Below are 27,008 nucleotides of genomic sequence, written 5' to 3' on the forward strand. Positions count from 1 at the left end.
AAAATCGGCAAGTTTTCAGGCCTTGTGGGCGGGTTTAAGTGGTTCTTGTGCAAAACCGTTTTTTCTACCCCTGGCAACCCTGCTGATTTACAGCCGTAACAGCTCTTGAGCGGGCTAGTTCTCCACCCGTTATTATGGCGACAACGTCTGGGGGACCCAACATCGGGACTCCCGGGACCAGCCAGAGTCCACACACCACCACGGCACAGCGGAAAAAAGACGGGAATCCATCCGCGAGGTACTGGGAGAGCCACGACTCCCTGGTTCAGCTCGAGACGGTGCGACAGTGGATCGGGAAGCACTACAAAAAGGTGCGTGAGCTAACACTAGCGTAGCGGCTAACTATTTACATTGGTAATCATGGGCTAGTTAGCATAGCGGCTAACTATTGTTGACATGATGAATACTGCTAGCTAGCTAAGCAATTTATCGCTACTTAACTAGCTAACTAAAGTAAGTTATTAAATACATTTGCTGTATGCCTTAGCTAGCTAACTGCCCGAGGTGGGAAGCTACTTCTAACTAACTAGCAAGATTGCAAGTAAGCTAGCAGCTAACATTAGCTAGCTAACTGCGTTTCAATAGCAGGGTTGCGATCAATTTAAATTCAGAAAGTAAACCAAATTCGAATTCCAGTGTACTTCCTGAATTGACCCCACTCATGTACAATAGCAACTGTTTATAATCTGCAAACAGTAACATTGTAACTAGCTTGCTAGGAAACTACGCATGTATGTTTTCAGCTGCTAAGGCTGCTATCTTCGACTCCGTTAAAACACTATATAGCTAGTTTTGTGCTCAGTATTTCATAGAGTAGTGACTGTACAATGTAGCAAGATGTTCAAGCTATACCAGATGTCCTACTGTTAGGCATGTCCTTCTGCATTACTGATGGTGTGTTTGTGTGCGAAGTATGTGCAGGCAGATTCTCCATCCTGCCAGGCTCTAGTCTCCCTCACCCTTCAGATGCTTCAGTTCCAGGAGGAAGTGTTCGGCAGACGGGCTGAAATCCGCACACACACCAAACTACCTGTGAGTATACAAACACACTAGGGTTTCTGTAAGGACAAGTGACCGGGAAGATTTTAATTTACCGGACATATGCATTGTGTGTGTCGTGGAAATTACCACCAGGGACACCTGAAGTCAATCTTAAATGAATCACTCTTTATTTACGGCAAGCTGGAGAGGTCACAGTCAAACTTAGATGCATAAAGTACTGGTCTGAAGTGAGCTCCCTCGGGACGGTCCCATTAGATCTGTTATATACTGCTTAAACAGACAAGTAGGCATGGTTCATAGGGTTGGTTCCTGTGTGTGTCTGGCATAGTATCCTATCTTTTTTTTTTTTTTTTTCACCTTAATTTAACCAGGTAGGCTAGTTGAGAACAAGTTCTCATTTACAACTGCGACTTGGCCAAGATAAAGCATAGCAGTGTGAACAGACAGCAACACAGAGGTACACATGGAGTAAACAATAAACAAGTCAATAACACGGTAGAAAGAAAAAAATAGTCTATTTACATTGTGTGCAAAAGGCATGAGGAGGTAGGTGAATAATTACAATTTAGCAGATTAACACTGGAGTGATAAATGATCAGATGGTCATGTGCAGGTAGAGATACTGGTGTGCAAAACAGCAGAGAAGTAAATAAATAAAAACAGTATGGGGATGAGGTAGGTAAATTGGGTGGGCTATTTACCAATGGACTATGTACAGCTGCAGCGATCGGTTAGCTGCTTAGACAGCAAATGTTTAAAGTTGGTGAGGGAGATAAGTCTCCAACTTCAGTGATTTTTGCAATTCGTTCCAGTCACAGGCAGCAGAGAACTGGAAGGAAAGGCGGCTAAATGAGGTGTTGGCTTTAGGGATGATCAGTGAGATACACCTGCTGGAGCGTGTGGTACGGGTGGGTGTTGCCATCTTGACCAGTGAACTGAGATAAGGCGGAGCTTTACCTAGCATGGACTTGTGGATGACCTGGAGCCAGTGGGTCTGGCGACGAATATGTAGCGAGGACCAGCCGACTAGAGCATACAGGTCGCAGTGGTGGGTGGTATAAGGTTCTTTAGTAGCAAAACGGATAAACTGCATCCAGTTTGCTGAGTAGAGTATTGGAAGCTATTTTGTAGATGACATCGCCGAAGTCGAGGATCGGTAGGATAGTCAGTTTTACTAGGGTAAGTTTGGCGGCGTGAGTGAAGGAGGCTTTGTTGCGGAATAGAAAGCCGACTCTAGATTTGATTAAAGATTGGAAATGTTTGATATGAGTCTGGAAGGAGAGTTTACAGTCTAGTCAGACATCTAGGTACTTATAGATGTCCACATAATCTAGGTCGGAACCATCCAGGGTGGTGATGCTAGACGGGCGTGCAGGTACAGGCAGCGAACGGTTGAAACGCATGCATTTGGTTTTTCTAGCGTTTAAGAGCAGTTGGAGGCCATGGAAGGAGTGTTGTATGGCATTGAAGCTCGTTTGGAGGTTCGTTAGCACAGTGTCCAAGGAAGGGCCAGAAGTATACAGAATGGTGTCGTCTGCGTAGAGGTGGATCAGGGAATCGCCCGCAGCAAGAGCAACATCATTGATATATACAGAGAAAAGAGTCGGCCTGAGAATTGAACCCTGTGGCACCCCCTTAGAGACTGCCAGAGGACCGGACAACATGCCCTCCGATTTGACACTGAACTCTGTCTGCAAAGTAGTTGGTGAACCAGGTATGGCAGTCATTAGAAAAACCGCGACTACTGAGTCTGCCGATAAGAATATGGTGATTGACAGAGTCAAAAATCTTGGCCAGGTCCATGAAGACGGCTGCACAGTACTGTCTTTTATCAATGGCGGTTATATCGTTTAGTACCTTGAGCGTGGCTGAGGTGCACCCGTGACCGGCTCGGAAACCAGATTGCACAGCGGAGAAGGTACGGTGGGATTCGAGATGGTCAGTAGTGATCTGTTTGTTGACTAGGCTTTCGAAGACCTTAGATAGGCAGGGCAGGATGGATATAGGTCTGTAACAGTTTGGGTCCAGGGTGTCTCCCCCTTTGAAGAGGGGGATGACTGCGGCAGCTTTCCAATCCTTGGGGATCTCAGACGATATGAAAGAGATGTCTTAACTTATAGAACATATTCTGGGCGTTCGGCCAGATGGTCCTAAGGATGTCTTCATGTCGCCCCCTCATATATTTACCAAGGATTATTTATGACACGAAAGACAAGATGAACATTTTCTATCAATAAACAAGGGATATTGGCCAAATGCGCCATATTGATGTGTCCTTAAAAACAGCCTATAATATAACAAAATGTAAAAATATTCCTTGTGTTTCGATGTGTGCAAAACTTTAGCCTATTGGTTTTTACTTTGCTAAAACAATAATTGTCCACCTCCACAGTGATTTGAGACCTAAATGCATCAGGGCATAGCATGCATAGGTCTATAGGCTTAGGTGTCCACTGTCTTCATTTTATCTTTATTATTTATTTTAAAATAAATATAAACTAAGAGAAGCTTCGGCCTAGCCCCAGAGAGAGAGAGAGAGATATGCCGGTGGCATGTTATGCCACCAAAATGCATTTCTTTACCCTTGTCAGATAGGCTACTGCATCTGCTATACAGATATAGGTGTACAGAAGGAGGCTAATTCGTTTTTTTTTTATCCACATTTTTTACATGAATCATTATATTGTTAGATTATAGGACTGACTCTGGTAGGCCTAAAACATTCTTCCTCACATCAAGTTCAACTGTCGGAGTCAGTTGGTGCACCAGTGTGTACAACCTTCATATCATAGGCCTGCAGCATAATAGGCTAATAGACACACCACAAACCTTCACAAAAGATTCCAAACGTTATTAGGGTACAGTTTAAGTCGGAAGTTCACATACACCTTAGCCAAGTACATTTAAACTCAGTTTTTCACAATTCCTGATATTTAATCCTAGTAAAAAGTCCCTGTCTTAGGTCAGTTAGGATCACCACTTTATTTTAAGAATGTGAAATGTCAGAATAATAGTAGAGAGAATTATTTCAGCTTTTATTTATTTCATCACATTCCCAATGGGTCATAAGTTTACATACACTCAATTAGTATTTGGTAGAATTGCCTTTAAATTGTTTAACTTGAGTCAAACGTTTCGGGTAGCCTTCCACAAGCTTCCCACAATAAGTTGGGTGAATTTTGGCCCATTCCTCCTGACAGAGCTGGTGTAGCTGAGTCAGGTTTGTAGGCCTCCTTGCTCCCACATGCTTTTTCAGTTCTGCCCACAAATGTTCTATAGGATTGATGTCAGGGCTTTGTGATGGCCACTCCAATACCTTGACTTTGTTGTCCTTAAGCCATTTTGTCACTACTTTGGAAGTATACTTGGGGTCATTGCCCATTTGTAAGACCCATTTGCGACCAAGCTTTAATTTCCTGACTGATGTCTTGAGATGTTGCTTCAATATATCCACATAATTTTCCTTTCCTCATGATACCATCTATTTTGTGAAGTGCACCAGTCCCTCCTACAGCAAAACACCCCCACAATGTGATGCTGCCACCCCGTGCTTCACGGTTGGGATGGTGTTCTTCGGCTTGCAAGCCTCCCCCTTTTTCCTCCAAACATAACAATGGTCATTATGGCCAAACAGTTCTATTTTTGTTTCATCAGACCAGAGGACATTTATCCTAAAAGTACGATCTTTGTCCCCAAAGCTGCAGTTGCAAACCGTAGTCTGGCTTTTTTATGGCGGTTTTGGAGCAGTGGCTTCTTCCTTGCTGAGCAGCCTTTCAGGTTATGTTGATATAGGACTAGTTTTTCTGTGGATATAGATACTTTTGTGAAAGTATTGATTCTGTATTGATTCTGGGATTGATTTGCACTTTTCACACCAAAGTAAGTTCATCTCTAGGAGACAGAACACGTCTCCTTTCTGAGCAGTATGAGGGCTGCTTGGTCCCATGGTGTTTATACTTGCGTACTATTGTTTGTACAGATGAACGTGGTACCTTCAGGCATTTGGACATTTCTCCCAAGGATGAACCAGACTTGTGGATTTCTTTTAATTTCCCATGATTTCAAGCAAAGAGGCACTGAGTTTGAAGGTAGGCCTTGAAATACATCCACAGGTACACCTCCAATTGACTCAAATGATGTCAATTAGCCTATCAGAAGCTTCTAAAGCCATGACATAATTTTCTGGAATTTTCCAAGCTGTTAAAGGCACAGTCAACTTAGTGTATATAAACTTCTGACCCAATAGATTTGATGCAGTGAATTATAAGTGAAATAATCTGTCTGTAAACAATTGTTGGAAAAATTACTTGTCATGCACAGAGTAGATGTCCTAACCGACTTGCAAAACTATTGTTTGTTAACAATCAATTTGTGGAGTGGTTGAAAACCAAGTTTTAATGACTCCAACGTAAGTGTATAAACTTCTGACTTCAACTGTATATCATATCAAATGTATTCATAAATCCCTTCCTACATCAGCTGATATGTCAAAGTGCTGTACAGAAACCCAGCCTAAAACCCCAAACAGCAAGCAATGCAGGTGTAGAAGCACGGCGGCTAGGAAAAACTCCCTAGAAAGGCCAGAACCTAGGAAGAAACCTAGAGGAACCAGGCTATGAGGGGTGGCCAGTCCTCTTCTGGCTGTGCCAGGTGGAGATTATAACAGAACATGGCCAAGATGTTCATAGATGACCAGCAGGGTCAAATAATAATAATCACAGTGGTTGTCAAGGGTGCAACAGGTCAGCCCATCAGGAGTATATGTCAGTTGGCTTTTCATAGCCGATCATTCAGAGTATCTCTACCGCTCCTGCTGTCTCTAGAAAGTTGAAAACAACAGGTCTGGGATAGGTAGCACGTCCGGTGAACGGGTCAGGGTTCCATAGCCGCAGGCAGAACAGTTGAAACTGGAGCAGCAGCACGGCCAGGTGGACTGGGGACAGCAAGGAGTCATCAGGCCAGATAGTCCTGAGGCATGGTCCTGGGGCTCAGGTCCTCCTCAGAGAGATGATTAGAGAGAGCATATTTACATTCACACAGGACACCGGATAAGACAGGAGAAATACTCCAGCTATGACAGACTGACCCTATCCCCCCGACACATAAACTACTGCAGCATAAATACTGGAGGCTGAGACAGGAGGTTGTCAGGAGACACTGTGGCCCCGTCCGACGATACACCCGGACAGGGCCAAACAGGCAGGATATAACCCCACCCACTTTGCCAAAGCACAGCCCCCACACCACTAGAGGGATATCTTCAACCACCTACTTACCATCTTGAGACAAGGCTGAGTATAGCCCACGAAGATCTCCCCCACGGCACAACCCAAGGGGGGGTGCCAACCCGGACAGGAAGATCACGTCATTTCTAAAGTTAGTCAAGCCATTGCTTATAGGGAAAATACGAGTAGGATATTATATTGTGGCAAACACAACATTACATTTGGAACAGAATGAAACAAAACACTTGCGAACTGGTTTAAAACTTCACATTTTTGTAGCAATTCCCTAGAAAGGCTAGTGCCTACCGTACCCAACAAATGACAGCAGTAGGCTAAGGATAAAACAAATAATTATAAATGTGAAAAAAATACACAAAATAAAGTTCCAAAATTGCATCCTACCGTAATAGCTACTTGCACAGTAGCCTGCATTTGGCCAAGCCAACATTCTTCTCATCTTTGTCCAACACAATATTGAAACTTGTCCATACAGAGGACATTCCCCTTGTGGACTTTTCACTATAGGCATGTACTCTAACTTTCGTTTTACTGCAGTGCAAAAGACCTACATCCTCGCAATAAACAGTATCCCAAGGCTCCTCTCTAGCTCTCTTTCTCTCTTCAGCAGCAGGCGCATGCGTGTAAGGCAGAGGGTAATGAGTGAGAGAATGGTGCTGAAGAGTGAAATCGGGATGTATGATAGGCAGCCCTGGACAATTTGGCCGGCTACGATTTAAGTTGTCTTTTAATTGATTTAAGCGGCCAAAAGCCTGCATTTGCCAGCTAGCGGAAAATGTGTGGGTTTCAAATCTTATTTTATTTGTCACATTCGCCGAATACTGTGAAATGCTTACTTACAAGCCCTTAACCAACAATGCAGTTAAGAAAAATAAGAGTTAAGGAAAAAAACATTTACTAAAGAAACTACATTTTAATAAAATAAAAGAGCAACAATAAAACAACAATAACGAGACTATATACAGGAGGTACCGGTACCGAGTTAGTTGGGTTAATTGAGGTAATATGTACATGTAGGTAGGGGTAAATTGACTATGCATAGATATTAAACAGCGAGTAGTAGCAGCAGCATAAAAAGGGGGGGTCAATGCAAATAGTCCAGGTAGCCATTTGATTATCTGTTCAGCAGTCTTATGGCTAAAGGGTAGAAGCCTTCTGGACCAAGACTTGGCACTCTGGTACCGCTTGCCGTGCAGTAGCAGAGAGAACAGTCTATGACTAGGGTGGCTGGAGCCTTAGGCAATTTTTAGGGCCTACCTTTGACACCGCCTGGTATAGAGGTCCTGGATGGCAGGACTCTTGGCCCCAGTGATGTACTGGGCCATACGCACTACCCACTGTTGTGCCTTGTGGTAGGAGGCCGACCAGTTGCCATACTCTCGATGGTGCAGCTGTAGAATTTTTTTGAGGATCTAAGGACCCATGCCAAATCTTTTCAGTCTCCTGAGGAGGACTGGGCATTGTCTTGCCCTCTTCACGACTGTCTTGGTTTGTTTGGACCATAATAGTTTGTTGGTGATGTGGACACCAAGGAACTTGAATCTCTCAACCTGCTCCACTAAAGCCCCGTCGATGAGAAGGGGGCGTGCTCGGCCCTCCTTTTCCTGTAGTCCACGATCATCTCCTTTGTCTTGATCACGTTGAGGGAGAGGTTGTTGGCATGGCAATACACTTCCAGGTATCTGACCTCCTTATTGGCTGTCTCATTGTTGTCGGTGATCATACCTACCACCGTTGTGTCTTCGGAAAACTTCATGATGGTGTTGGAGTCGTGCTACGGGTCGGTAGTCATTTAGGCAGGTTACTTTAGTGTTCTTGGGCACAGGGACTATGTTGGTCTGCTTGAAACATGTAGGTATTACAGACCCGGTCAGGGACACGTTGAAAATGTCAATGAAGACACTTGCCAGTTGGTCAGCGCATGCTCAGAGTGCACGTCCTGGTAATCCGTCTGGCCCTGCGGCCTTGTGAATGTTGATCTGTTTAAAGGTCTTGCTCACATCGGCTACGGCGAGCGTGATCACACAGTCATCCAGAACAGCTGGTACTCTCATGCATGCTTCAGTGTTGCTTGACTTGAAGCGCCTATAGAAGTAATTTAGCTCGACTGGTAGGCTTGTCACTGGGCAGCTCGCGGCTGAGCTTCCATTTGTAGTCTGTAATAGTTTGCAAGCCCTGCCACATCCGACAAGCGTCGGAGCCGGTGTAGTAGGATTCAATCTTAGTCCTGTATTTACGCTTTGCTTGTTTGATGGTTCGTCTGAGGGCATAGCGGGATTTCTTATAAGCTTCTGGGTTAGAGTACTTCTCCTTGAAGCGGCAGCTCTACCCGTTATCTCGGTGCGGATGTTGCCTGTAATCCATGGCTTCTGGTTGGGGTATATACTAGAGGTCGACCTATTAATCGGCATGGCCGATTTCAAGTTATCATAACAATCGGTAATCTGCCTTTTTGGACACCGATTATGGCTGATTACATTGCAATTGTGTCACATCTCTTGCATTCAGTGCAAGCAGAGTCAGGGTATATGCAGCAGTTTTGTCCACTTGGCTCGTTGCCAACTGTGTGAAGACCATTTCTTCCTAACAAAGACTGTATTTAGTTTGCCAGAATTGTACATAGTTATGACATAACATTGAAGGTTGTGCAATGTAACAGCAGTATTTAGTCTTTGGGTTGCCACCTGTTAGTGAAATACGGAACCGTTCCGTATTTTATCGGAAAGAATAAACATTTTGTTTTTTCGAAATTATAGTTTCCGGATTTGACCATATTAATGACCAAAGGCTTGAATTTCTGTTTATTATAATTAAGTATATGATTTGATAGAGCAGTCTGACTGAGCGGTGGTAGGCAGCAGCAGGCTCGTAAGGATTCATTCAAACAGCACTTTACTGCGTTTGCCAGCAGCTTTTGCCAGTGCTTGATTCACTGTGCTGTTTATGACTTCAAGCCTATGAACTCCCGAGATTAGACTGGCAATACTATAGTGCCTATTAGAACATCCAATAGTCAAATACAAATACAAATGGTATAGAGAGAAATAGTCAACACGTCATAATTCCTATAATAACTACAACCTAAAACTTCTTAACTGGGAATATTGACTCATGTTAAAAGGAACCACCAGCTTTCATATGTTGTCATGTTCTGAGCAAGGAATTTAAACGTTACCTTTTTTACACTTGTACTTTCTTCTCCAACACTGTGTTTTTGCATTATTTAATCCAAATTGAATGTTTCATTATTTATTTGAGACTAAATTTATTTTATTTATGTATTATATTAACTTAAAATAAGTGTTCATTGTTCATTCAGTACTGTTATTGTCATTATTTTATATGCTTTTTGGTCCTCCAATAATCGGTATTGGCGTTGAAAAATCATAGTCGGTCGGCCTCTAGTATGTACGTTATTGATGCACTTATTGATGAAGCTGGTGACGGATGTGGTATACTACTCAATTCCATCGGATTAACATATTATAGTCTGTGCAAGGAAAACAGTCCTGTAGCTTAGCATCTGCGTCATCTGACCACTTCTGTATTGAGCGAGTCACTGGTGCTTCCTGCTTTCATTTTAGCTTTGAAGCAGGAAGCAGGAAGATAGAATTATGGTCAGATTTGCCAATTGGAGGGTGGGGGAGAGCTTTGTACGCGTCTTTGTGTGTGGAGTATAGGTGGTCTAGAGTTTAATTTAAAAATGTTTTCTTGTTGCACATGTAACATGCTGGTAGAAATTAGGTAAAAACAGATTTATGTTTCCCTGCATTAAAGTCCCCGGCCACTAGGAGCGCTGCCTCTGGATGAGCATTTTATTGTTTGCTTATGGTTTTGTACAGCTCGTTTAGTGTGGTCTTAGTGCCAGCATTGGTTTGTGGTAAATAGACAGCTACGAAAAATACAAATGAAACCTCTCTTGGTAAGTAGCGTGGTCAACAGCTTATCATAAGATACTTTACCTCAGGCGGGCAAAAATTAGAGGCTTCCTTGATATTAGATTTTGTGCACCAGCTGTTATTCACAAATATACAGACCGCCACCCCTTGTCTTACCGGTGGCAGCTGTTTTTTCTTGCCGGTACACGGAAAACTCAACCAGTTGTATGTTATCCATGTCGTCGTTCAGCCACTTCTCTGTGAAACATAAGAAATTACAGTTTTTAATGTCCCGTTGGTAGGATAGTTTTGAACGGAGCTCCTTCAGTTTATTTTCCAGCTATTGCACGTTGGCCAATAGGACAAATGGTAGAGGAGGGTTACTCACTCGCCGACAAATTCTCACAAGGCACCCGGACCTGCGTCCACTGTATCTGCGTCTTCTCTTCACACGAATGACGTGGATTTGGGCCTTGTCGGGTATCTGGAGTAAATCCTTTGCGTCTGTATTAAAGGGGAGTAATCACTGTTCTGATGTACAGAAGCTCTTTTCATTCATAAGAGACTATGGCAGAAACATTATGTACAAAATAAGTTTCAAATAACACGAAAAAAAACCACACAAAATAGAACAATTGGTTCGGAGCCCGTAAAACAGCACCCAACTCCGGCGCCATTATTGGTATGTTTGTGTGTGTGCTCCTCTCTAGTCTCAGTGCTTCCTGGACCTGCGCCCAGGAGGCGGGCTTTGCCACATCCTTGGCACTGCATACAAGTTCAAGACTGATCAGGGCTGGTGAGTGACAGATCTTATCCCCTATCACTTACCTCCTAGCCCCCATCCCCTGTCTCCTATCTCCTCCCTCTGACAGGGCTGGTGAGTGACACCTTTGGCAACGTCCTGTTTCGGGGCCTGCTTGGTAACCTGCATGGGTACTCTTCCTCCCCCAGGAGAAGGTTTGACCTACAGAACTCCTCCAGGACGGACCGAAACGTAGAGATGTTTACTATTCTGGAGAAGACCCTGGTCCAGAATAGCTGTCTGTCGAGGCCCGTCGTGTATGTGGACCAGGAGGTGGATCAGAACCTGAACAGCAGACTGGCTGACATCATCACCAAACACCAGGTGAGGGAGGAGGTGAGGGAGGGAGGGAGGGAGGGAGGGCAGCAAGAAGGGAAGATAGATGGAGAGCAGGGGGAGGAAGGAAGATTTATGTAATTTTGCCATGGGTGCTGTTTTCTCTCTTGGGCTGTTATCTCTGTTGGGAAACGTAGTTCTTTGTCTCAACTGATGGGTAATGTAGTTCTTGCTCTAAGTGGATGGGTAATGTAGTTCTTTGTCTGTCTCAGGGTTCGTTGACTGAGGACAGAACCCAAGCCTCTCACCACATCTACCCCCGTCCAGCTGTCACAGACCAAGGTCAGTGTGTGTGTGTGTGTGTGTGTGTGTGTGTGGGGTCATCGCATAGAATTACATATCGTAACTAATTTAATAGGATCTTTGTGGGTCATAGCCTGTTGGCAGCTTTGATCCAAATTCACAGTTTTAAGTAATTTTGTGAGTTCTGTTCTTAGTTTTTGACCGTTGGTGTGTGTTTGTGTGTCCTTATTTCCAGATTGGGAGTGGGTGCGCCCTGTTATGCGGAAGGACAACTATGTGTTGGTGCACTGGGGCAGGCACCCTGACAGGTAACACACACACACTAGGGTTGAATGGTGGGAACCCAGTTACCGAGATTTACCAGGATTTACCACCAATACCACTCCCTTTTCCGGGGTTAAATAACTGTGAGAAACCGGTAAACTATAATAAATTATTTATATGAAAGCATTATTTTAATTGTAAAGATTTTTAAAGAGTTTTAAAACAGCCTCACTCGAATATCGTTGCTTTAAATCGATGCACGCGCGAGCACTCTGTTTTTCTCTCTATCAACTCCAATCAAATTGCATCCAAAATAGATCATCCTGTTCTAGATTGATATATATATATATATATATATATAGATGTCCTAGACTGCCTCTTTCAGGTTATACATTCAATGCAGTATTAGCCTTATATTTTTATATTTAGCTAATTAATGATTGGTTATGCATAATAAGCTTCTAACTTATAGCCTCGGTCTCTTGGTGCAATACGCACGCACCTGTGCTCCGCTGACCTCTCACCTTTAAAAAACTCAGCTCTTGGAATCCATGCAGGAAAAGATTCCTACAATACCTTGCTGGACATAATTTCTTATACCAATAGACTATTTGAAGAGGGATGCAAGCTCTTGTTTGCTGAATGTTTTATACAGCAGCCAATAGAACTCACAGGTAGTTTGAAAGAAGAGGGAAGCGCTATGGTGGTAGGCTGTAGCAGTTATTTATTCAGACAAACAACCATTCCATCTTCCTGAAGAGAAGTGAAAGCCTTCTGCATCTAATTCTATATTATTCAAGGATGTCATTAGAATGATGAAGATGAGGACAACCAAACTTATTTCATTTAACTGTTGAAATGGAGGAAGGAATGAAGCAGCAATAGAGAAAGAAAGAGGTAGGCTAATAACATGGGGAAATGTTATCATGGGTATATATGCGTCAGCCTACTAATTATACAACTATTCAAATCAAATTCGCTAGCCTAAACTTGTAACTTTGTAGGCCGCATGTGCTGCACCAGAATCGCATGTTCTCTCCCTGCTCTATCATGGTTTGAACAATTACAGTCCATATAATACAGTCCACAGTCAAAAAGATTAGCCTACTGGAGCGAGTTTAACTTATGTACCCAAGAGAGCATATAGCTAGGTACATCTATGGGCTTTTATGTTTTTCTGTTGTGCGTAATGTGCAGTAGCTTATATCATAGCTGTATTGGATAATGGCACGATCATGTGGGCTTGGTCATTAAATGCCTTTTTAATATAGGGCTCATAAAATGTATGGCTCTAAATGTATTTAATGTTTGGCTCAGGTAGCATCAGGCTTGAATTTCCGATCAAAGCTCTAACCCTGGATTGTATACTGTCATGGTCAAAACATATTGATACAACAGTAGCTAAGTTGGGGAGAAGTCTGTCCCTAATAAAGCGCTGCTCTGCATTCTTAACAGCACTATCAAGAATGCAGGTCCTACAGGCCCTAGTTTTGCTGCACCTGGACCACTGTTCAGTCGTGTGGTCAAGTGCCACAAAGAGGGAATTTGCAGGAAAATTGCAGTTGGCTCAGAACAGGGCAGCCATGCATACCCCACAAGACATGCCACACGTCTCTTCACAGTCCCCAAGTCCAGAACAGACTATGGGAGGGGTACAGTACTACATGGAACCATGACTACATGGAACTCTATTCCACATCAGGTAACTGATGCAGCAGTAGAATCAGATTTTAAGAGCAGGTAAAAATATACCTTATGGAACAACAGGGACTGTGAAGAGACACACACAAAGGTACAGACACATGCATATGCACACATTGTGATATTGTTGTATGGTGGTATTGAACATTTTGTATTGTGGATATGTAGTGGTGTAATAATGTCACATTACGTATAAAACAGTACATCTTATAGGTGCCTTAATGTGTTTGGCCCCCAGGAAGAGTAGCTGCTGTGTGCATGGCAACAGCTAATGGGGATCCCTAAAAAATACAAATCTAATCCAGACATATGCCTATTTATATGCCTTATAATGCTTTTGAATGACACTTCCGGTTTGGTGGAAAATACTGGGTTACATGTGAGAGAAGTGATTTATTCTCAGGATGGAACATGTTGTAAAATACCGTAAACATTTTCAACCCTACCACACGAACACACACCCTCCATAATCATGTGTATGACTGTTTGTTTCCTGTAGCTACGATAGCTGGCTGTCCTCCAGTGACGTAGAGGGAGAGGTGCAGGAACCTCCACACACACACAGACCTTGGAGGGTAAGAAAACACACACACACACACACAGTTCTATGACTATTTCTCACAAGTGATGAATACGTGTGTGTACAGGTGCATGCAGGCTGGGTGTTGGATACGGAGGTGTATAATGAGTGGATGAATGAAGAAGACTACCTGGTAGATGACAGAAACGTTCCTCTCATCCTCCGCCGAAGAGTCCACGTCACAGACCAACAGGTGTGTGTGTATGTGTGAGATCCTGTGGCTCTGGGCTAGTTGTGTGCTTGTGTGTGTGTTGCTCTCCCTCCACTGTCTTTTTTTTTAACAGGCCTGTGTGAGCACTTTCTTAGTTGGTATGTCTACCATCACTTGTCTCTCCCTCCCTCTCTTCCTCCACCAGGACCGTAAGTTTACTCCAGTGAAGAAGAGAAGACGCTCCCCCTCTCCTCCCTCTTCCGATGGCAAAAAGAAAGGAGGAAAGAAGAGGTGAGGTTTCTGTCTCTTCTTCCACCCCTAGCTCAATCTTGATGGAATTTTCATATTTGTTCCTTTTAACCCCTATTCTCTACCTATTGGCCCTCTCTCTATAACCCTGCCTTCCCTCCCTAGTGGTGGGTTTAAGAGGCGTGGGCCAAAGGAGGAAGAGGAAGACGTAGAGGAGGATCTGACTAAAGATATGGAGGATCCAACACCTGTCCCTAATATGGAAGAAATTATACTGCCTAAGAATGGTACACGTGTACACACACAGACACTCAGACAGACAGACACACACACAGACAGATGTTTACTTGTTGTGTCTCTCTGTCTGCAGTGAACCCAAAGAAGGACAGTGAGAACACTCCTGTCAAAGGAGGGATGATGACTGACCTGGGTGAGTGAGAGAGAGTGTGTGTGTGTGTGTGTGTGTGTGTGTGGTTATAACTCATTCTCCACTCGTCCCTCTTTTCTTCAGATGAAATTGAGGATGACTCTCTGCTTCCTGGTGGAAGGGTAACAATTCAATTAGAACTGCAATAATTTTATTGAATTATCTAATTTTGATGAGGAATTTAGTGTGTCCTACACACCGATATACCAATTATGTACTGTATATGTGTGTGTGCAGGAGGATGAGGAGGGCAGAGAGGGGCTGCGTCTGTCAGATGGAGAAGACAACATCACAGAACAAACTCACCACATCATCGTCCCGTCCTACACCGCCTGGTTCAACTATAACTGGTGAGTACACACCAGTTATAGTTGTTTCCACCATAATTTGCAAATAAATTCATTAAAAATCCTACAATGTGATTTTCTGGATTTTTTTCTCTCTCATTTTGTCTGTCATAGTTGAAGTGTACCTATGAAGAAGATTACAGGCCTCATCTTTTTAAGTGGGAGAACTTGCACAATTGGAGGCTGACTAAATATTGTTTTGCCCCACTGTATATTCAAAATGAGTGTTGTCTGTTTTTATCCAAACTTTGTGTACATGTTCCAGTATTCACCAGATCGAGAAACGAGCTCTTCCAGAGTTCTTTAACGGACAGAACAAGTCCAAATCTCCAGAGATGTGAGTAACAATTTCAGGTGTTTCTCAGGGTTCAGTGCTTGGGCCCCTGCTGTTTTCTTCAGACATGATTGTACCCCTTCAGAGACATAATGAGTAAATGAACACAATGTGTGTGTGTAGATACCTGGCATATCGTAACTTCATGATTGACTCGTACCGGCTGAACCCCCAGGAGTACCTCAGCTCCACCTCCTGCAGACGGAACCTGACAGGAGATGTCTGCGCCGTCATGAGGTGTGCTATGAAGTTTAAACCACCACTTAATGTGTTTGTGTTGTGTAACAGTGTTTATTGTAACTGTGTGTGTATTGTAACTGTGTGTGTAGGGTCCATGCGTTGTTGGAGCAGTGGGGGTTAGTGAACTACCAGGTGGATGCAGAAAGCAGACCTCTCCCTATGGGACCCCCTCCCACCCCTCACTTCAACACACTGGCTGATACACCCTCAGGACTGGCCCCGCTGCAGCACAGACCACTACAGGTAACACACACACTTATGTTTTTTGGCTCCTGATTGGCGCAGCGGTCTAAGGCACTGCATCTCTGTGCAAGAGGCGTCACTACAGTCCATGGTTCGAATCCAGGCTATATCACATCCGTGATTGGGAGTCCCATAGGGCAGCGCACAATTTGTTCTTTACTGACTTGCCTTAAATAAAGAAAAAAAAGAAAAAAATATGTATATATAAGCAAACACTAACAGTGAAATTGAGGTACAAATTGATAGCCTGTATGCTTGTTTTGATCCTCTCAAATCTTTCCCTCTCCATCCCTCTCTCTTCCCCTCCATCCCTCACTCTCTCCCCCTCCATCCCTCTCTCTTCCCCTCCACCCCTCACTCTCTCCCTGTCCAGGTGTCGTCCTCCCAGCAGATGTTGTTCTTCCCTGAGAGAAGTGTAGAGAAGCCCTCAGACTCTCAGAACTTTGGCCTCAGAACAGACCTGTATGCCAGGAAACACCCCAAGAGTAAAGGAGCCAGTTCAGGGAGGGATTGGACAGAACAGGAGACCCTCCTACTGTTGGAGGTGAGCCAATCATCTCTCAGTTTATCTTCCCTCTACTCAGTGATGTAGTCAAGTCACTGGTCGGAGTCATCACTGGTCGAGTCTTGAAAATGGTGACTTGATTCCGGGTCAGGTCTGACTCGTGGACTCGAGTACTACAACACTGTCATATCAGAAAGATATTTTCCTCTTTCAGACACTACCTATTCTGGTCCCAGAATCCATTTCTCAACAATTAGACTGTCTAATTTTAATGTTTCTTTGGCAATGTAAAAAACAGAGGGTGAGGTACAAAACACTCCAACTGCCAAGGAATCAGGTGACCTAGGGTTACCAAACTTTATGTGGTGCTACTGGGTTACACGATCGCAACTAATGATTACTTGGATAAAACATTCATCTAGATGGCTCGAAAATAGTACAAATCTATGGTGATCAATACGCAACAGTAGTAAGACCTTTTCTGGGAAAGAAGATCAACAGTAAGAACCTGTAGTCCAATCATCTGCTCCAGATTAGGAGGAAGTACCACGCAGTCTCCATCAGCCTATGGCTCATCACCCCTAACTGGTATTGTATATCTTACTGACTTTGCCCCATTATCACTAGATTCAGGTTTTCAAAGGTGATCATTACTTCATTTGTACCCCAAGTCTATACACCACCCATAGAAAAACACCTAATCAATACTCATAAAAGGACAACTGGTAGTAAACCAATAACACAGCTATAACAATCTATTGCTCTCATGACATAGAATAATACTATGCAAACTAAGTGCAAATGGGAATCTGAATCTGAGAACATTGAAAATGATTATTATTACACACTCATTCATATGGAAAGAGTATCAATGGAATATCATTAGTAGGTACATTCTAACTCGAGACAGAATGGTGAAGACCAGAAACAACCAATGAATGCTGGAGAAAATGTGGGGAATTGTCGACCTACATCGTTTTTTGATCTTGTCATAGAATAATGAAAATGTGGAATGGTGTTTTCGTCTCTGTAAACAATGTATTTAAATGTTTCCTGGCAAAGAATCCAAAACGTGCCATAGTTAGTTATCCCTGAACGGTTTCAAAACCTATTAAATATACTCTTGTCTGCTTCAAAGAAATGTATTACAGCACATCGGTTAAATAAGGACATTCCTACTATGGAAGAATGGACTTGTAGAGTGAAAGAAATGTGTTTAATGGAGAAGATCACCCATAAAATTAAACTGTAAACATATATGTGAAAAAAGAACAGATCCTGTAGACAACTCATTAGTCTCAAGCAACCAACCATATGATCATTTGATTGATTGATTTTTTAAAAATATTGTATTTCCTTTAGTTGTTTAATTGTATAGTTATTTGGTTTGCTGTGTACTTGCCTGTATCTCAGAAGACCAGATCCTTAATGAGAACCACCATATTTACTTCACAAACAATAATTATACTAGTTGACTACACAGTACTGATACGCCGCAATGGTTGGAAACGGGTAGGGGATGACTCAGGGTAGATGAGGTGCTGGATCATAATGATGCTGATAATGTTGTTTCCACTACCTCTATTTTATTATTTATTTAACTAGGCAAGTCAGTTAAGAACAAATTCTTATTTACAATGACGGCCTACCAGAAGGCCTCCTGCGAGGACAGGGGTCTGGGATTAAAATAAATAAATAAATACAATATAAATACAGGACAAAACACATCACGACAAGAGAGAAGACTACATAAAGAGAGACCTAAGACGACAACATAGCAAGGCAGCAACACATGACAACACAGCATGGTAGCAACACAACATAACAGCAACTGATGAATTGCTGTACTGTAAACCTATGCTTGAAAAAAAAAATTGGTACTTATATTTGTATTAGTTATCTGGCCAATAACCTTCTTTTCTCCCTCATGCCTCTCTCTCTTATCATCCTATTTCTCTTCTTCCCCTATCTCTCTTCTCTCTCCCCCTCCATCCCAGGCGTTAGAGGTCTATAGAGACGACTGGAACAAGGTGTCCGAACACGTGGGGTCTCGTACCCAGGACGAGTGCATCCTCCACTTCCTGCGCCTGCCAATAGAAGACCCTTATCTGGAGGACTCCGCCTCCTCTCTTGGCCCATTGGCCTACCAGCCCGTTCCTTTCAGCCAATCAGAGAATCCGGTGATGAGCACCGTGGCGTTCTTGGCATCCGTGGTTGATCCCCGAGTTGCCTCCGCCGCCGCCAAGGCTGCTTTGGGTACGTACGTGTGCGTGTGTGTGTGCATGTGTGTGAGAGAGGGAGAGAGAGCGTTTGTGTTAACCCGGTCTCTGTCTCTCTGTAGAGGAGTTTTGTCGTGTGCGTGAGGAAGCTGACAAGGTTCTGGAGTTCCCTGCACTCAATGAGGCTGAGAAGGCAGGTAGGAGTCTGAAACACGGCAGATATACAGTACCAGTCAAACGTTTGGACACACCAACTCATTGAAGGGTTTTTCTTAATTTGACTATTTTCTACATTGAAGACATCAAAACTATGAAATAACCCACATGGAATCATGTAGTAACCACAAATGTGTTGAACAAATCAAATATATTTTATATTTGAGATTCTTCAAAGTAGCCACCCTTTGCCTTGATGACAGCTTTGCACACTCTTGGCATTCTCTCTACCAGCTTCACCTGGAACACTTTTCCAACAGTCTTCAAGGACTTCCCACATATGCTGAGCACTTGTTGGCTGTTTTTCCTTCACTCTGCGGTCCAACTCATCCCAAACCATTTCAATTAGGTTGAGGTTGAGTGATTGTGGAGGCCAGGTCATCTGATGCATCACTCTCCTTGGTCAAATAGCCCTTACACAGCCTGGAGGTGTGTTGGGTCATTGTCCTGTTGAAAAACAAATGATAGTCCCACTAAGAGCAAACCAGATGGGATGGCATGTCGGTGCAGAATGCTGTGGTAGCCATGCTGGTTAAGTGTGCCTTGAATTCTAAATAGATCACTGACAGTGTCACCAGCAAAGCACCATCACACCTCCATGTTTTACGGTGGGAACCACACATGCAGAGATCATCCGTTTGCCTACTCTGCGTCTCACAAAGTCCGGCAGTGGGAACCAAAAATCTCAAATTTGGACTCATCAGACCAAAGGACAGATTTCCACCAGGTCTAATGTCCATTGCTCTTGTTTTTTGGCCCAAGCAAGTCTCTTCTTACTGGTGTCCTTCAGTAGTGGTTTCCTTGCAGCAATTTGACCATGAAGGCCTGATTCACACAGTCTCCTCTGTACAGTTGATGTATCTGTTACTTGAACTCTGAAGCATTTATTTGGGCTGCAATTTCTGAGGCTGGTAACTAATGAACGTATCCTCTGCAGCAGAGGTAACTCTGGGTCTTCCTTTCCTGAGGTGGTCCTCATGAGAGCCAGTTTCATCATAGCTTTTGATGGTTTTTGCGACTGCACACGTTTTCTGTATTGACTGACCTTCATGTCTAAAGTAATGGACTGTTGTTTTCTCTGCTTATTTGGGCTGTTCTTGCTATAATATGAACTTGGTCTTTAACCAAATAGGGCTGGCTCCTGTATACCCCCCTATCTTGTCACAACACAACTGATTGGCTCAAATGCATTAAGAAGGAAAGAAATTCCACAAATTAACTTTTAACAAGGCACACCTGTTAATTGAAATGCATTCTGGGGTGACTACCTCATGAAGGTGGTTGAGAGAATGCCAAGAGTTTGCAAAGGGTGGCTACTTTGAAGAATATCAAATATATTTGGATTTGTTTAAACATTTTTGGTTACTACATGATTCCTTCCAATGTGTTATTTCGTAGTATTGATATCTTCACTAGTATTGTGCAATGTAGAAAATAGTAAAAATAAAGAAAAAACCCTGGAATGATTAGGTGTCTCCAAACTTTTGACTGGTACTGTACATATTACACACACTCCTCAACCCTCAAACACTGCAGTAGAGAATCCTTCCATCACATTTTCTCTCTCTAGGCCATCATTGTAAATGAGAATTTGTTCTTAACTGACTTGCCTAGTTAAATAAACTCTATCCCTCCCTTCCCTGTAGATGTGATGGATGGTGAGAAGATGGAGACTGACTCTGGCTCCCAGCAGTCTCTGCAGGTGAGACTGGAAGTGACCTGTGGGGTCAGAGGAAGTGAGACAGGAATTTACACTCTGGTGTTTCTGAGAATCTGATTGTCAGTGGGTGATGATTGTGTGTGTGTGTGTGTGTTCCAGGCGGATAGACAGACTGTTCTAGAGCCCAGTGGAGGAGAGAGGTCAGTGGAAGGAGAACGAGTTAAGAGAGAGAATGCTGAAATGACAGTCACAGAGGAAAGAGACTGCGATAGCGGAGGGAACCACGAGACAGGTGTGTGTGTGTGTCTAATTTAGATTTTTACAGACAAGATGGTGTGTAATAATGTAAGTTCTAGATGATCTCCTTCTCCCTTTTAGACCGAGGGGAGAAGGATGAGATTGCTGGACGATGGAGGGAAGTAGAGCAGGATGAAGGGAGGAGACTAGCAGAGCTGGAGTTGGTAGATGGGACCGTTACCACGGCAGCAGCTGCTGCTCTCGGCGCCGCCGCTACTAAGGCCAAGGTAAGCCCCACCCACAACCCTCAAACCACCCTATCGCTGCTCACTTACCCCACCCATCAGCCAATCCCTGTCTACTGTCCATTAAACTGGCCTATCCCCTACTTTTTTCTTTCTACTGGCCTGTCACAACATAACTTATGACCAAGCCAATCAACCACACCACACTCTCTCTCCCCTTTTATGTGATCATATTTTTTGGGAAAGTTTAAACTTATTTGGTAACTCACACACTGAGTTTCCCAAACAACAGGAACACCTTCCTAATATTGAGTTACACCCCCCCTCATTTACCCTCAGAACAGCATCAATTCGTTGGGGCATAGATTCTACAAGGTGTCCAAAGTATCCACAGGGATGCTGGCCCATGTTGACTCCAATGCTTCCCACAGTTGTCAAGTTGGCTGGATGTCATTTGGGTGGTGGACCATTCTTAATACACATTGGAAACTGTTGAGTGTGAAAAACTGTAGAGGGAATTCTAAATTCCTCTGTTTTAATTCCCAATCAAAATTAAACACTCTGTCAATGCATTCGAAGGGTTTGTAAGACCCTATATTTTATAAGAATGGACAGAGCCCCGGTATTAAAAGTCAGGTAACAGCCTTTAATTCAAGAGAGTACTACCTTCATACACATTTTACCACAGGTTATAAACTGAAAATGACGTCAGCGTTTTCTAAATGTTCCGTCTCTTCTTGACACTGGTAGAGAGGCCCTATAGTTCGAGCCTTCCCTCCTCGCCTAAAGCCAAGGTCAATCAGTGTAGATAAGCATTCTAGACAGTCTGGAGATAGTTCATTCATTTGTACCAATGAACAGACTGCCCCGTTCAAAGGCACTTTAATATTTTGTCTTACCCATTCACCCACTGAATGGCACACATACACAATCCAGGTCTCCATTGGCTCAAGGCTTAGTCTATTTTACCCTCTCTCCTGAGTGGTCTAAGGCACTGATTCTCAGTGCTATAGGCGTCACTACAGACACCCTGGTTCAAATCCAGGCTGTATCACAACCGGCCGTGATTGGGAGTTCCATAGGGCGGAGCACAATTGGCCCAGCGTCGTCCATGATTGGCCGGTGTTGGTCGTCATTGTAAATACGAATTTGTTCTTAACTGACTTGCCTAGTTAAATTTAAAACACCTACACTGATTTTTGAAGTGTATTTAACAAGTGATATCAATAAGGGATCATTGCTTTCACCTGGATTTACCTGGTCAGTCTGTGATGGAAATAAATGTTTTGTATTTTGTGTACAGCAAATAGATACAGTAATTCTCTCTCTTGCCCTCTCTCTCTAGCACCTAGCAGCAGTAGAGGAGAGGAAGATCAAGTCTCTGGTGGCTCTGTTGGTGGAGACTCAGATGAAGAAGCTGGAGATCAAACTGAGACACTTTGAGGAGCTGGAGACCATCATGGACCGAGAGAAAGAGGCTGTGAGTATACAGATCTACATCTAGCCAATTGGGCTCTAGTTTGGGGGAGCTACTAAAAATGACTTTGGGTATTTCATAATGGTTTCTTATAAATGTAACATGTATCTGTGTCCCTCTTTCCCTGCCCCTCTCTCACTGTGTGTGTAGTTGGAGCAACAGCGTCAGCAGCTGTTGTCAGAGCGACAGAGTTTCCACTCTGAGCAGCTGAAACATGCAGAGATGAAGATTCTACAGCAGAGAGAGCAGCAAGCACCATACACTCCACAACAACACACAGGTCTGTACTCGCGCAAACACACACGTTGTGTGTGTGTGAATGTCATGGTAAATGACATTCTCTCTAGTCACCCCCAAAACCAATTCTTTCTTTGGCCGCCTCTCCTTCCAGTTCTCTGCTGCCAATGACTGGAACGAACTACAAAAATCTCTGAAACTGGAAACACTTAGCTCCCTCACTAGCTTTAAGCACCAACTGTCAGAGCAGCTCACAGATTACTGCACCTGTACATAGCCCACCTATAATTTAGCCCAAACAACTACCTCTTCCCCTACTGTATTTATTTATTTATTTATTTTGCTCCTTTGCACCCCATTATTTTTATTTCTACTTTGCACATTCTCCCATTGCAAATCTACCATTCCAGTGTTTTACTTGCTATATTGTATTTACTTTGCCACCATGGCCTTTTTGCCTTTACCTCCCTTATCTCACCTCATTTGCTCACATCGTATATAGACTTGTTTATACTGTATTATTGACTGTATGTTTGTTTTACTCCATGTGTAACTCTGTTTCGTTGTATGTGTCGAACTGCTTTGCTTTATCTTGGCCAGGTCGCAATTTGTAAATGAGAACTTGTTCTCAACTTGCCTACCTGGTTAAATAAAGGTGAAATAAATAAATAAATAAATAAATAAAATATGTAACATCCATCTCTCACCTCTCCTTTAGGCCAGTCCATGCCCAGCCAGATGATGTCTACTGGGGGAAACTCTCTCACCATGGCCCCCCGACACCCTGGAGCTCCCAACGGCATGTGTGAGTACCCTCACCCCACACTGCCCCTTACCTCTAGAAAATGTTCACAAAAAATGTACCCATAATTTTAACATATTGATGGTGTTTGACTTTTTCTAAATGTTGTTACGTTGCAGCCTTATTCTAAAATGTATTACATAGTTTTTTTCCCTCCCTCAATCTACACACAATACCACCTAATGACACAGCAAAACAGGTTTTTAGACATTTCTGCAAATGTAAACATTTTTTAAAATCACATTTACATAACTATTCAGACCCTTTACTCAGTACTTTGTTGAAGCACTTTTGACAGCGATTTACAGCCTCGAGTCTTCTTGGGTATGACGCTACAAGCTTGGCACACCTGTATTTGGGGAGTTTCTCCCATTCTTCTCTACAAATCCTCTCAAGCTCTGTCAGGTTGAATGGGGAGCGTTGCTACACAGCTATTTTCAGGTTTCTCCAGAGATGTTCGATTGGGTTCAAGTCCGGGCGCTGGCTGGACCCCGCAAGGCTATTCAGAGACTTGTCCTGAAGCTACTCCTGCGTTGTCTTGGCTGTGTGCTTAGGGTTGTTGTCCTGTTGGAAGGTGAACCTTCGCCCCAGTCTGAGGTCCTGAGAGCTCTGGAGCAGTTTCTCATCAAGGATCTCTCTGTACTTTGCTCTGTTCAACCTCCCAGTCCATGCCGCTGAAAAACATCTCCACCGCATGATGCTGCCACCATGCTTCACTGTAGGCATGGTGCCAGGTTTCCTCCAGACTTGGCATTCAGGCCAGATTTCAATATTGGTTTCATCAGACTAGAGAATCTTGTTTCTCATGGTCTGAGAGTCCTTTAGGTGCCTTTTGGCAAACTCCAAGCGGGCTGTTATGTGACTTTTACTGAGGAGTTGCTACCGTAAGAACACTCTACCATCGAGGCCTGATTGGTGGAGTGCTGCAGAGATTGTTGTCCTTCTGGAATGTTCTGCCATCTCCACAGAGGAACTCTGGAGCTCTGTCAGTAACCATTCTTGGTTACTTCCCTGACCAAGGCGCTTCTCCCCCGATTGCTCAGCTTGGCCGTGTGGCCAGCTCTAGGAAGAGTCTTGGTGGTTTCAAACTTCTTCCAGTTAAGAATGATGGAGGTCACTGTGTTCTTGGGGACATACAATGCTGCACAAATGTTTTGATACCCTTCCCCAGATATTTATCTCGACACAATCCTGTCTCGGAGCTCTATGGACAATTCCTTCAATCTCATGGCTTTGACATGCACTGTTAATTGTCAGGATGTTATATAGACAGCTGTGTGCCTTTCCAAATCATGTCCAAACAATTCAATATACCACAGGTGAACTTCAATCAATTTGTAAAAACATCTCAGGGATGGTCAATGGAAACAGAATGCACCTGAGCTCAATTTCGAGTCTCAGAGCAAAGGTTCGGAATACTCAAATCAAATCAAAGTTTATTTGTTACGTGTGCCGAATACAACAGTGAAATGCTTACTTACAGGCTCTAACCAATGGTGTGGGAAAAAAAGGTGTGTGTGTGTGTGTGTGTGTGTGTGTGGGTAAGTAAAGAAATAAAACAACAGTAAAAAGACATTTGAAAAAAGAGTAGAAAAGCTATATACAGACACCTGTTAGTCAGGCTTATTGAGGTAGTATGTACATGTAGGTATCTTTAGAGTGACTATGCATATATGATGAACAGAGAGTAGCAGCAGCATAGAAGAGGGGTTGGGGGGTGGTGGGACACAATGCAGATAGCCTGGTTAGCCAATGTGCGGGAGCACTGGTTGGTCCGGCCAATTTAGGTAGTATGTACATGAACGTATAGTTAAAGTGACTGTGCATATATGATGAACAGAGAGTAGCAGCAGCATAAAAGAGGGGTTGGGGGGGGGCACACAATGCAAATAGTCCGGGTAGCCGTTTGATTACCTGTTCAGGAGTCTCATGGCTTGGAGGTAAAAACTGTTGAGAAGCCTTTTTGTCCTAGACTTGGCACTCCGGTACCGCTTGCCATGCAGTAGTAGAGAGAACAGTCTATGACTGGGGTGGCTGGGGTCTTTGACAATTTCTAGGGCCTTCCTCTGACACCACCTGGTGTAGAGGTCCTGGATGGCAGGCAGCTTTGCTCCAGTGATGTACTGGGCTGTACGCACTACCCTCTGAAGTGCCTTGTGGTTGGAGGCCAAGCAATTGCCATACCAGGCAGTGATGCAACCAATGCTCTCAATGTTGCAGCTGTAGAACCTTTTGAGGATCTCAGGACCCATGCCAAATCTTTTTAGTTTCCTGAGAGGGGAGTGGCTTTGTCGTGCCCTCTTCACGACTGTCTTGGTGTGTTTGGACTTATTTACATAAGGTATTTCTGTGTTTTATTTGTAAAAAAAAATTGCTACAATTTCTAAAAACCTGTTTTTGCTTTGTCATTATGGGATATTGTTTGATGAAGAAAATTAGTTTTAATCGATTTTAGAATAAAGGCTGTAACGCAACACAATGTGGAAAGGGGACGGGGTCTGGATACTTTCCGAATGCTCTGTATGTTGACTTAGTAATGCAGACGGAAGTTGACGATTGAAGTTTGGGGAGGTGTATCTGCCACAGCCAAAAGTTGGTCATTGTTGTTTTCCAACAGGAAGCCCCAAATCAACATAGCTGCCATTGTTTTATTAAAGTTTCTTATTAATAAGATCAAAATAAACTTGTCTCTACCACCTGTATCACACACTCACGAACTGAAAACATTTGTACAATTCATTGGTTAGAAAGGTTTCAAATATCACATTAATTTGTATCCACTGTCTTTTAAATCTCAGCAAAGTTGGTTCCTGTTTCAGTCATGGCTTTGGTCACGTTCGCGTGGTCAATCAAAAACACCTTAATTGACCATAGTGCCTTCCACAATGCAAGCCTTTGAGCGCATGGATTTTACGACGTTCATGCAGTTGATATGTAGGTGCAAGTCGGACAATTTTTTTATCCCTATAATGCCACCCACTTTTTAAAAGGTGGTGACCAACGCTGGCAACTAACTGCATGAAACTGATCCGCTGGAACGTGCCCGCTCATGTAGTTTCTTCTTCTCTTCTGTCAGACCCACCACCACAGCCTGATGGGATAGCTCCGACCCAGCCTGGTCCTCCAAGCACAGCCATACACAGCCGGGGAGCAGAAACATGAGACCACACCTTGACCCCAGTCACCTTATGAATACACACAGTACATATTTTGGATCCACAGTAAGAAACAGTCAAGGAATCTAATCTTCACATTGGACAGGTCCTCATGTGACTGTCATTTTGATGTCATTCAACCATTGTTACACACATGCTTTATTGACCAGTGCTGAAGAGTATAAGCAAATCATTGTGTTTTATATGAAACTATC

The 27,008-nt window shown here is 43.4% G+C and overlaps 1 protein-coding gene across 1 annotated transcript; it reads left to right on the forward strand.

The window, feature by feature from the left end:
• LOC139373677 (SWI/SNF complex subunit SMARCC1-like) lies at nt 1-27,008 on the forward strand. Its single transcript, XM_071114521.1, has 26 exons — nt 1-311; nt 913-1,032; nt 10,834-10,919; nt 11,075-11,249; nt 11,474-11,543; nt 11,740-11,812; nt 13,969-14,044; nt 14,117-14,242; nt 14,406-14,491; nt 14,615-14,736; nt 14,820-14,879; nt 14,961-14,998; nt 15,114-15,226; nt 15,489-15,560; nt 15,681-15,794; nt 15,887-16,040; nt 16,414-16,584; nt 18,543-18,801; nt 18,887-18,961; nt 20,627-20,682; nt 20,800-20,932; nt 21,019-21,164; nt 22,468-22,602; nt 22,750-22,879; nt 23,555-23,641; nt 26,715-27,008. Exons 1-26 carry the CDS (start codon nt 135-137, stop codon nt 26,798-26,800), a joined length of 2,940 nt encoding a protein of 979 aa, XP_070970622.1. The 5' UTR covers nt 1-134; the 3' UTR covers nt 26,801-27,008.

Source organism: Oncorhynchus clarkii, chromosome 18, assembly GCF_045791955.1.
Source record: "Oncorhynchus clarkii lewisi isolate Uvic-CL-2024 chromosome 18, UVic_Ocla_1.0, whole genome shotgun sequence".
NCBI lineage: Eukaryota > Metazoa > Chordata > Actinopteri > Salmoniformes > Salmonidae > Oncorhynchus > Oncorhynchus clarkii.

Coding starts and splice junctions, on each gene's coding strand:
- LOC139373677 (XM_071114521.1), top strand. CDS start 135: ATGGCGACAACGTCTGGGGGACCCAACATCGGGACTCCCGGGACCAGC. Junction 312..912: donor TCGGGAAGCACTACAAAAAG/GTGCGTGAGCTA, acceptor TTGTGTGCGAAG/TATGTGCAGGCAGATTCTCC. Junction 22,880..23,554: donor CACTCCACAACAACACACAG/GTCTGTACTCGC, acceptor CCTCTCCTTTAG/GCCAGTCCATGCCCAGCCAG.